The 12431-nt window shown below is 37.3% G+C and overlaps 3 protein-coding genes across 4 annotated transcripts; 2 read left to right on the top strand and 1 right to left on the bottom strand.

The window, feature by feature from the left end:
* Nucleotides 1164-2749, top strand: LOC18607220 (serine/threonine-protein kinase-like protein At5g23170). The gene has a single exon (XM_007041269.2). The coding sequence runs from the start codon at nt 1326-1328 to the stop codon at nt 2424-2426; it is 1101 nt and encodes a 366-aa protein (XP_007041331.2). The 5' UTR covers nt 1164-1325; the 3' UTR covers nt 2427-2749.
* Nucleotides 4136-7612, top strand: LOC18607221 (uncharacterized zinc finger protein At4g06634). Of its 2 annotated transcripts, XM_007041271.2 has the most exons (7): nt 4145-4393; nt 4679-4737; nt 5152-5202; nt 5286-5485; nt 5792-5881; nt 6528-6671; nt 6780-7612. In XM_007041271.2, exons 1-7 carry the CDS (start codon nt 4308-4310, stop codon nt 7314-7316), a joined length of 1167 nt encoding a protein of 388 aa, XP_007041333.2. In that variant the 5' UTR covers nt 4145-4307; the 3' UTR covers nt 7317-7612. The 2 variants fall into 2 exon arrangements, with proteins under 2 accessions (XP_007041332.1, XP_007041333.2); XM_007041270.2 differs by lacking the exon at nt 5152-5202 and having other exon boundaries at nt 4136-4393.
* On the bottom strand, nt 10875-11762 carry LOC18607224 (zinc-finger homeodomain protein 5). Its single transcript, XM_007041275.2, has one exon. It carries the CDS (start codon nt 11760-11762, stop codon nt 11058-11060), a length of 705 nt encoding a protein of 234 aa, XP_007041337.2. The 3' UTR covers nt 10875-11057.

A 12431-nucleotide genomic window follows, 5' to 3' on the forward strand; every position in this document is an offset into this window, starting at 1 on the left:
TCCAAATGTTAAATGATATGCACGTAGAGATAATGATAGATTCAAACCTAAGTTTTGTTTTGTTTTATTTTATTTTAAAAAGAAAGAATTTCAAAATGAAAAAAATGTTATGGCTGTTGGATTACTTTTAAGTCAAATGATTAAATGTAAACAAATATCAAGAAAATTGAAGTGGCTTTTCGATATCGTGTGTCCATATTACTATGTATGTATATATCTTCCAGATTCCCTTGACTATCTAATAGTGATAATATGTTCCATTTGCTCGAAGGTCAATTGTTTCGGTTCATACGTTAAGGTTAGCATACAAATTAATTAAGCTGATCCTATTTGTCCACAAATAAATCAATTTTTTCAACTCAATCACGCTATCTTATTAATTCTTTTTTTTATGAGAGCTAATTAATTGTTAGTTCACCATACAAACATCTTACGATAATAAGAATTAAGCATCCTAAATATTGCTATGATAGATAAATTTAGACTTTAGAGTTTAATATTAATATCTAATATTTGGGTATATTTAAGCATGAAATGAGATAAGAATTAAAGTTTCTGAAATATTTTGAGTTAAATAAGTATTTATGATTAATGGATTAGTTAAAATAACATTTATTACTTTTTATATCACGTCACATTGATATAATATGTTGACATATTATAATGGACAGTAACGCGATATATTGATATAATCATATAATAGTTTTACCATTCGATTCAACATCACAAAACCATATCGTGAATATAAAAAACATATAACTTATTTTGACAAGAATTAATTATAAAGATCTATTTCATATAAAATAAAAATATATAAACTTTGCTTGGTCGTAACAGAAAAATAAAAATTTATTTTGATTTTTTTAAATAACTTTAGAGCTTTTTAATTCATTTTATCTCTAATTTAAGAAATGGATGATGATGTTAGCATCGTTATCTAGTGATTTAGATTAAAATGGAAAAGAAAAAAGGAAGAGAGGGAGAGGAGAAAAAGAAAGGAGGGAGAGGGACCCCAGAACCAGATAATGGAGCAGCAACTCATCCCCTCCTCGTCAGACCACTCTCTTTTAACTAGGATCTCCTTTTACTTTTTCTTCGACTTCTTCATTCCCTTCTTACCTTTTTCTTCTCTCAATAATTCCTCCATTATAATTTTCCCTTTTCATGCCCCCCAAAGCTCCTTTATTCTCTTCCTTCTACCCATCTGCTTTTTCTTTACATATTCGAGAATCAAACTTCGACCCCCAAGAAAATTATTTTCCCTCCAGGCGAACAGAACCGAACCCACACGCCTTTTGAGTATTCCCAGCTCAAGAAGAAGAGAAATGAAGGAGATGGACTGCGAGGAAATAGTGGAGTTTGATTATGAAGAAGTTGTGAAAGCGACCCGAGGTTTCTCTCCTTCGAGACTGATAGGGAAAGGCAGCCACGGAGCGGTCTACCAAGGCTTTCTTCAAGATAACAAGGTGGTAGCCGTGAAGAGGTCATCCATCAATGGCGTCGAGGCACGACTTGACAACTTGAAGAAGCTAGACAACGAAATATCTGTATTGTCGTCTTTACGTGAAAGTTCTCACATCATCAGCTTTCTCGGAGTCAGTCATGATTTGGCCAAGGACGACAAGCTTTTGGTGATGGAGTTGATGCCTAATGGTTCCTTGCATGATTTGTTGCATGTTGCTGCCACCCCACCCCCGTGGCCTAAACGTGTGGAGATCGCTATGCAAATCGCGAGGGCGGTCCAGTTCCTCCATGAAGGCAAGCCTTTGGTTATCCATAGAGATATTAAATCTGCAAATATTTTGTTTGATTCAAGTTGGACTGCAAAATTGGCTGATTTCGGACTGGCAGTCTTGCCAGATGACTCGCTGAGTCAGGCGACTCAACCAGCCGGTACCCTTGGGTACTTAGACCCTAGTTACACCGCCCCTGACAAACTGAGCACTAAGAACGACGTTTTCAGTCTGGGGGTTGTTTTCCTAGAAATCATTAGCGGTAGAAAAGTCATTGATGTCTCTAAAGCACCGGCTTCCATAGTTGAATGGGCAATTCCATTAGTAGAAAAGCAAAGACTAACGGGAATCTGCGACCCAAGGGTTCCATTTCCAACGTACATGGAAGGCGTGATAAGGAGAATATTGAGCGTGACATCACGTTGTTTGTCAGAGAACGAAGCCCGCCGACCTTCGATAGGAGAAATCGTCATGGCAATGGAGACTTGTTCCATTGAACGAGTCAGAACGAATTATATTACCGCTTGGACTAGCATCTTACAGAACTTGATTCTGATTACGAGGAGGCGGCGAAAATTGATGGGACAATGCAGGGCCGTCTGTGCAACAACCCAAGAAGGCGACGGTAACAGCGATGTTTCGAGAGGGAAAATGTTGCTGAAGGAGATATTGGCAGATGTTACGTTGAAATGAGTTTGGATTTGAGTTCGTGGAGGTAGCTGAGTCGAGTCCGATTATACATGGGGAGAGTGGCGGATGATGAGTCAAATCAGCTCGAGTGGGTCAATGCTTTGGGTTTGCCTTAGGTGGATCTATAATGCAGGTTTTAATCCAAAAAACATGCATTTCCAAACAGAAGATTCCCAAAAAGTTGGTGGGCAGAGAATATAACAAAGCTCTCTTTGATGCCCTGTCATTCCCCTTTGATGTCCATACTTCACTTTCTTTTTTTTTTTAATTAATTTTTTATATACTTCTTTTTGGGGCATTGGCATTTTGAAATTTGCATCTTTTGATTTTTATATGTACAGTTTTTTAACATTTTTTTATACCTAATTTCAACTTTTTTCGCATAATATGGTGTTATTTATTTCTCTCAATTATCACTCTGATTAAATTCCATTAAGTGGATTACCCTATCAATTTTATCTAATTACATGTTCAATTCAAAAGTTATCTTATTTATCTACATTTAAGAGTGTTTTTATATTTTTATTGGATAAAATCAATGGTGTATTAATCCTTACAGCAACAAAATTTATACACCGATAAGAGTGTTACATAGATCTAATACAACAGTCTTTGAAGTAATTAAAAATATTCGAATAAATTTTTATTTTTTTAATTACCTTTAATCAAACTATTTTACTTTTTATTTTAAGTTAAATAATGATTAACTAATTTCTATTAATCGTATTTTTTATTTTGAGTTAAATAATGATTAATTAATTTTTTTAATCAAAATATCACTCGTTATTTTATAGCAAATAAATGTCACTTATCATTTTAAGTCAGATGATGATGATATGGCATACTAACATGTTATAATGTTATAATGAATGATGATGTGATATATTAATATATTATGATGATATAATTATGTGATATTTTTATCCTTCACGTTAATACTATATAAACATAAAATGATAAGTGATAATTAATCGATTGTTAGTCAGAAAAACCTATTTGGTACAAAATAGAACTATAAAACTTGATTAAACGTAATAAAATAACAAAATTTTATTTAAATTTTTTTAAATAATTTACAAAAGTTTTCAAGTATTACTCTAAATTTATTTACGCCCTTTGAAAAATATCTGTCGGTGAATAGTCACTCCAAAGGTTACAGATGCTATAGTAACATACTAAAAAAAGGGCATGGGAATCAATAAAGTGGAGCAAGGGACTTGGGATATGAACCTAATGCTCATTAAAATATGTTTAGCAGTGTCAGTGATTGATGTATTATATTCGTATAGTAAGATTACTTGATAGAGGAGATAAATCCTTTGGGCACCAAAGAGTTTGTGAAATAGGGCCAAATACCAAAAAGACTTGGTGTTTTGTTTTCTTTTGATTTATCTATTCATAAAGAGGTAATAATTTTATTCCATTTTTAATATTCACTGTCAATTCTACCTACTCTTATATAGTCAACTTACAAAAAGCAATTATATTTATTTTGGAAAAAAATTAAATAGATAAAAACCCATTTTATTTTTATTCAGAGAAAAGAAAAAAAAAATAGAGATATAGTGATGGGTTGGGCGAGAAGTGAGCCCATTTTGACTTGAAATAGAAGAAATGGGCCACGATAGAGGCCCAAAAGAAAAACCCGCAAGATTGGGCCCAAGATGATCGGGTCCACTCCGGGTCAAGTTCAAGGAAGATGCAGAGACAGAGGCGGAGACTGACTGACTGGCTCGAAAGGCCGAGCCTTTTTCTTGTTGTCCCTCTTCTTCTTTCTCTCATGGAATCTAAACCCTAACCCTAACTTTTTTTTTTTGATTCATAATTTGTAAATCCTCGACTAATTGCCATAGACAACCATCGATTGTCGTAAAGGGCAAGTAGATGGAGATGCAGTTCCCTCACAATCTGTTCGAGAGACGCCCTATTTTCAAATCCAGGGCACCCGCTGTTAAATGGTTCAAAGAATGGTAAAATTTGACCTCTTCTTTCGTTTGTTTGTTGCTTTCTCGAATCCATTCTTCCTTTGCCTTTCGGTGCTTATTTTATAACGAATTGAATGAACAATGAAATATTGATTTGAGAGTTCTTTTTAAGTATGGTGGGCGGAATTTGTTTTAATTTCTATCTTAGTAGCAAATTGGATATCTTAACCTAGATTTTGGTATTGTTTAGTGCTCAACTTCTCCATCCCATGACCTTGTGATGCTTTGTGTTATAGACAACGTCGATGATCTGACCTAAATTTTGTTTAGGGTGCCTCAAGATGTTGTAGCAACGGGCGGAAAGTGCATGATTTTGAAGTGGGTAAACGGTGAGTTCTATGTTTCTTTCGATGGATAGTAATTCGTAATTATGGGTTGTGGCTTGACTTGTATTTTGCAATGTAATACTAAGACTATACATTGTCTATACATAGGCTTTAGATGCTGTATAACTTTAGAAAAGAAACAGGGAGATGATTTGGAAGGTTGTATCTTTATGGCTTTTGAGGTTGTATAGAGAAAAACCGAGTTGTTCTTTTTATACGACGTTGAAGTATGCTTGTGAGGGATTAAGTCCAATTTTTATCTGACAGTCTATTAGTTCGATAAAATACATCCATGTTCTTTTCAGAATGGCTTCTCTGGCCTTTTTTCTTGGACCCCTTCGCTGTGTTTTCATTACATTGTAGGTTTGAAAGATACCAGGTTGTTTATTTGTTCTTTGGATTCATTTTGACTAATAGATTTTGTGGATTGGTGTAAGGCCATAGAGGGTGGTGTGGAAGGATTATCTGGTAGGGGACTTTTGTTGTCATTTTATTCTTTGTAGATTTGTCCTGCCTAAGCCTAACCTTCCTCACCCTACTGTTTTGTTTAGAGAACACCTTGAAGGCATTGAAAGAGAAGGAGAAAGAGCCTGAAGCACCAGAGCCTGAGCCTGAGCCTACCACAGAAGTTCTTTTCCTTTGCAGCTATGAAGGCTGTGGAAAGACCTTTATTGATGCTGGTGCTTTGAGAAAGCATTCTCACATTCATGGAGAGAGACAATATGTTTGTCACTGGGAGGGTTGTGGGAAGGTATCTTGTCTAAAACTTCCTACTTTTGATGCAAACAAGGAAACCTTCAGATTTGCTTTATGAGAAAATTTCTCTTAAGATTTATTGGAACATAGTGAAGCATTTCTCATATATCTTTGCTTGAGGCCTATGAACATGTTCAATTTTATTTGAATGTGTTTCATTGGTGGTTGTTGATGTGGTCTACTTTTTTGCTGATGACTATGGTTTTACATTGGTGGTTGTTGATGTGGTCTTCCTTTTTGCTGATGACTATGATTTTACATTGGTGATTGTTAATGTTGTATATTTTTGTTGATACTGCAGAAATTTTTGGATAGTTCAAAACTGAAAAGACACTTTCTCATTCACACTGGAGAAAGAGATTTTATATGCCCACATGAAGGCTGTGGTAAGGTGATAACTCTATCAGATGTTGAATCTTTTTGTTGTAGTTTACATGCTTATTCTATTACCCTGTTTTGGGTATATTCTCTTACAATTGTCATAATAGATTTCTTCTTTCTTTGTTGTTTTAATTGATGTCTCTATGCCTGAATAATTTTTTCTAACATAATTGTGTGTGTGTGACTTCCTCCTTATTGTACATTTGGGCTAGTTTTATTGGAGCCTCTATGCATTTTCACTTAAACAGAAAATGAAAACTATCTTTGATCAATGATTTGATAATTTTTTAATATATCGTAATCAAATTACTATTTGATTTCATTTTTCAAGGAAATTGCAGTTTGTATGACATGCCTAAATGGAGTTAGGAGCCTATATGTTCTCTAACAGTGTGAATATATGAACTGCTCTTATATAGCAGGACATGTAGGAATAGTGAAGCTTAATCTTAACTAGAAGAACTTGGTTAAATGCTAAGTGGAGCATTTGCAATTTTATAGTATAGTTTTTGCATTTTATCTGGTGCTAAGGTTTCCAGCAACTATTGTTTTTGCTTCAGAGGCTTCCATTAATTGTTTGTATGTGCATGGGCTTATATATTTTATATGCTTGCCCTTAATATGTGTTCTGACTGATTTAAATATGAGAACTACAGGCATTCTCCTTGGATTTCAACCTGAGGTCACACATGAAAACACATTCGCAAGAAAACTACCATATCTGTCCGTACCCAGACTGTGGAAAGAGATATGCTCATGAGTACAAGCTAAAGAACCACATTGCATCCCACCATGAAAAGGTCAGTAACATTGCTGTTAAATCCTGTTTTTTAGAGCATGACACATATGTCATTTTATTAACTGTGTGATACGGGATCTGATCTGAATTTTACCCTTGCATTTTATAGAACACGACAGCAGACGTGCCAAAATATGCCACACCTACGGAGAAGATAACTAAAACACCTAAGCCTAGTGGGGGTGCCTATGGCTCTGCATCATCTGATCGCCCTTATGTATGCCCTTATGAAGGTTGTGAGAAGGCTTACATACATGAATACAAACTAAAACTCCATCTAAGGAGAGAGCATCCTGGCCATATGTCAGATGAGAATGTCGAGAATGCCACACCTAATGCTGACAATGAGATGGACGAAGCCAGTGATCAAGATGCTTATGCTGGAAAGCGAGTCAATGGCAAAAGTCAGAAACAACAAAGCAGGGCCAAGCCAAATGTGAAGATGCCTCCTGCCAAGATTGCACGGCAAAAAGGCTCGAGTCCTGTGACTTTGCCTGTACCCAAAAAGCAATGGCCAGTCAAAGAAGAAGTATACGAGGAAGAGGATAGTGAAGAAACTGAGGAAGACCGTGAGAATGTAGAGGATGGATGGAGGTATGCGGATAACAATGAAGACGACGACGAAGAGACAGAATATGAAGACTAGAGCACACATACATATTACTGAATAAACATGGTGCTGGTTTTTTACCATCTCTTCCCTGTTGGTCCCTTTCGGTTAATAGGGCATTGTATGTATCTGAATGCTTGATTGTGGGGTAAGGGAACTATCTTCTTAGCTTTCATAGGACCGTTACCATGGATGCATTGCTTATGCCCTTTGTTCTGTTTGAGGGGTATGAGTTATTTGTATATTCTAATTTTTTTTCTTGATGATACATCCCGTTTATGAGTAATCAATCATCACAACAATGAGCTATTTTCTGTAGTTCATGATCACTATCATTTATTCCCAAAACTTAAAAGAAACCGAGGACCGAGGACTCAATCCTACCCTACAACTTTTTCCTAGCTACATAAGGAAGTTCAATAAATAGTTTTTAATAAAAGGACAACCGCAATCAAAAGGCTTATTTCAGTTTCTCTTATACTCGAAAGACATGCAAAAAAAGGAATTAAAGAAAGGAAAATAAGGGGTGTCAAACGTTATTCATTTGTTTCCTTTTTCCTTTTCATGGTGGTTGTGGCAGAAGGGGGAATGGGTTGGGCAATTGATACCCTCAAGACACGTCTTGGCTAACCTGTCACTCTTCCAGCAAGAATCAAATCCAAACTGGCGATTCTTTTGATGCTTTTACCTAAACTTAAAAAGAGCCGTTTCACTTGCTTTAAACCTTATCACTCCCCCTCCTCGTCTCTCTCTATCCACTTTCCTCTTCTTTCTGTCATGGATGACGACAATGGAGCTGGTCATGAGCAAGCCAATGCTGTAAGACGTCGGATCAACCGGCAAGCAGTAGGTGAACAAGGTGTCACCTACATGGAGTGCAGGCGCAACGTTTCTCTCCCTGCTGGTCGCTACTCCGTCGACGGCTGTAGTGAGTTTCTCAAAAGGGAAGCTGGTCGTGAAAACGCCATGCTTTGCGACACGTGTGGCTGCCACCGGAGCTTTCATCGCAAAGTGCTTCCCACCTTTTACCCGGAAGCCACACACTACCTCGTATTCAACGACATTCCTTCCGTTCGTCCAATGCCACAGCCGCTGCAGCCACCAATTCCTCTCGTGCCACAACCAGAACTGCCCCATGAACAAGTCGCTGAAAGTGAAAGTGAAGAAGAAGAAGAAGAAGAAGAAGAAGAAGAAGAAGAAGAAAGGTCAGGAACTGATGAAGAAAGTGAAGAAAGGTCAGAGTTAGACAGTGAAAGTGAGGTTGATGAGGTGGAAATGATCAATGGAGGCGAAAAGGACAGCAAGGAAGACTAAGAATCTTCTGGGGTTTTAATGTTGTCTTGTCAGCAGAAATTGGAGGGTTTGGAAGAATAAAGCAAGTACTAAAACTAGGGTTTCTTTGTATGCTTTTACTGATTTCTTGTTTGTTTTAGCCTTTTTTTTTTCCCATCTGTTCTGATCTTTTGCATCTCAACTGTATGTTTCAAGTTTGTGTTCAAATTTGAAGTTCTCATCTGATTAAAATTCTGAAAAGAAACATATCAACTTTCCCAGACCCCAAACACTATTTCACATAAAATTGAACTTAATCAGTTACAACTTGCCAATGTCCAGTAGGAGATTTTATGGGGTAATAGCTTAATTTGCTAATGCTCAATTTCTTGCAGTTTAACTATTCCGCACGGCATATATACAAGTTAGAGAAAATGAATAAAATTCAGCAAAAGCAGCAAAAAGGGCTAGAAATGCAATAATAAAAGACTTGAAATGGTAGAAAAAGTATAAATCAAACATATTAATAAATAACATAAAAAAATTGTTAACAATAGTTTAAAAAAATTATACCAATACGAAGAATGATATATTGAAAAATCGTTAAAAAGAATATATCAATACGAGAAATGATTACATAACGACAAAAAAAAGATACGTATAAGAAATCGATAAAAAATATTTTATACCAAACTTAATGGATAAGAGAAGATACATAATAGAAATCGACAAAATCGGCTTTATTAATTGACAAAAAATAGTTTTAGATCGATAGAAATCGACAAAACGAACTCCATTAATACATATGTAATAGAAATCGACAAACATAGCTCTATATTAATATAAATCGACAAAAAACAACTTTAAATTAATAGAAATCGACAAACATAGCTCTATATTAATATAAATCGACAAAAAATAACTTTAAATTAATAGAAATCGACAAAATGAACTCCATGTTTATAGAATCGAAGAAGAAAAAGATAATATAAACAAAAAAATACATAATTACATGCATCGTGATGTAACATAATTAGAAAAAACAAAATTATAATAGAGGAAAGGCATTAATAAAAAAAGAAAAAGATAGGCAGTAATAAATATAGTTAAAAAATATAATTAGAAAACACAAACTTGGCAGAAAAGACTAATAAAGGGAAAGTGGGTGAAGAAGATTTAGGGCAGTGCATGCTTCCCATTCATTCAACACACTACTTGCACATGGTTTCATTCTCAATCTATTTTGGATTTCCCTGGAGGACAACATGATCATTTCTCTTTCTTGGGCATAAAGTTAAATCCAACCAAGAGCTTAACTATGGCAACTGCTTCTGTAATTAAGTAGCAGGAGGACAGAGGACACGTCATAGCTACGAACCTGTCAATCTTCTAGCAAAGAATCTACTTTAACTCAACACTAAAAAACTAATTTTCTTTGATGCTTATGGCCAAACTCAAAAACAGCCGTTTCATTTGCTAAAGCTGCTTATAATCAACTTCTCTGTCTTCTCACTCGATCGTCTCTCCATCATGGAAAAAGCAAGAAACAGTCCTGATCAGATCAACAATGTTGCAGATATCCAGGCTCGAGCCGGTTCTGGCCAAGGGATCAACCCCGGAAGTCATGTTGTTGAACAAGGAGCGACATACATGGAATGCAGGCGAAACTATGTAGCGTCCATCGGAGGCTACATCATAGACGGTTGTCCGAAGTTTGTCGAGGGAGGCCATGACGATGAAATCAAGGAAGCCTTGCTTTGTGCCACGTGCGGGTGCCACCGCAGCTTCCACAGGAAAGTAGTGCTGCCCCCGCCCCATCTCCGGGACACCAGATACAGCATTATGAACTACCTTCGATCCCTTCCTCTTGCAGCACTGCAACCTCGACCACCGACACCATGGCTGATGCAATCACCAATACTTCCCAATTGTGAACTAATTGAAGGTCAAGGGTCATCCACAAGCCCAGATGAGTCTGAATCTGACAGCGGGGACGAAATCAATCAGGCCTCGAAAATTAATAAGGCAGGATGACAGAAGGCAAGGATGGTGATTTTGGGTTGCAGTCATAGGAATAATCAAGAGTTAATAAGTCTTTCATTAGTTTCTTGTTTGTTTTACTAATCAGCTAGCCTTTTATCTTCTTGTTCTCTCTTTGTAGTTGTCGATGAACGTTATGTTCCTTTCTAAGGGCTTGTCTCTTCACTTCAAATCTCTGGGTTTTTTCTTTTCTCTTTTTCTTCTTTTGATTTCTATTAAAATGATTGTCATTGCTCATCATCAGGATGAAACTGTATGAAAATGAAATATGAGACCGAAAGACACGTTGCACAGCAAAACCTTTAAATTAAGTTCAAACATAACAACAACAAGAGCTTTCAACGCTCAAAGAAACCAAAGACAGCCAAAAGCAACATTTGACACAGATTGAGTGACATTACATAAGCGAACAGCGAAAGACAGACCCTGCAGAAAACAAACAGACAAGACAGCAAAACAAAAACCCTAATTTTGAGCAGCACTCATATTATTATTTTCAGCCACTGCATGCGCCCAAGCTTGCTCCTCTGATCTCATGGAATCCTTCCGGCGCCTGTTGTTGTTCAGCCAAACGACGAACACGCGCTTGGTGATTCCAACTTCCTCGCAGAACTGTTGTACCTCAGCATCATCGTGCTTCTGGGGCCTCCACCCTAACTTGTCAGCAAACCGCATCATTTTGGTCTTCTGCTCCATCGTAATCCTAGTTCTCTTTGCCCTCTTCTTCGTGTCTTTTGGTTCTTCTACCTCGGCTCCACTGAGTGTTTCAGACCCTGCATCAATATTCCTGTCCCTAGGGAATAGAGAAGTCTCACCAGTGAGTCCATTGTGGGATGCTAAAGGCAGGGGTGCCAGCAGTGGTTTTTGAGGAGGCATCGGTTGATGTGGAGGAGGCAGAGCAGCGTTGTTGAGGTTGTTAGGAGGCTCTTTGCGGTGGAAGCTGCGATGACAGCCGCATGCAGCACACATGAATGCATCGTCATTGCAACCGATGAACTCTCCACAACCATCAAAAGCATAGCGGCCAAAGGAAGCCGCATGGTTTCGCCTGCATTCTTTGTACCTGATTCGCTCCGTCTCTGGCACAAGGCTGGAGCATCGTTGAACTGAAATGGGTTCAACCTCTGAAGCCTCGATTTTGATCACATCCTTGCTTGCTTCTCCTGCCATTAGAGCGTGTGATCAGACAGTGTGAGAAATCAGAGAGAGAGAGAGAGAGAGAGAGAGAGAGAGAGAGAGAGAGAGAGAGAGAGAGTAGAGGTAATACATAGCGGCGAGTGGTAATTTCGGAGGCTAGAGNGCGAGGAGAGAGAGAGAGAGAGAGAGAGAGAGAAGAGAGAGAGAGAGAGAGGTGATAATCAGCACGGGTTGTGTGTTATCAGGCAAGTGAAACGGCTCTTAAATTTGGCGAGAATTGCATCATGGGAATCGCCAGTTGGAATGTGATTAAGCTAGATGAATGACAGGTTTGTAACTTGGAGTTCAGACGTGTCCCGAAATAAAGTAATGGTAATTAAGGGGTTTCGTTTCTGCGTTGGATCTATCTGCATTTTCTTTTTAAATACATCCCTTTAGTGTGATTATCACATGATTCTTCAATTTGAGGGTTCATCTCTGAGTTAAACGACAAACGAATCTATGTCCCACTTCCCATTCTGAGTTAAATTAAGAGCCATTCTTAAAATTTACTTTGTTTTCTTTCGCTAAGCCATGCAAATAAAAATTTGGTTGAATTCGAGGTTCAGCCATGGTAGATCCAAAGCCTCCTCAAACATCATTAACATCGAAATCTGGTTTCATTATGCTATGTCGGGTCCTGGAAATTATTCACAATTTAAG

This window comes from Theobroma cacao, chromosome 2 (assembly GCF_000208745.1).
Source record: "Theobroma cacao cultivar B97-61/B2 chromosome 2, Criollo_cocoa_genome_V2, whole genome shotgun sequence".
In the NCBI taxonomy this organism is placed as follows: domain Eukaryota; kingdom Viridiplantae; phylum Streptophyta; class Magnoliopsida; order Malvales; family Malvaceae; genus Theobroma; species Theobroma cacao.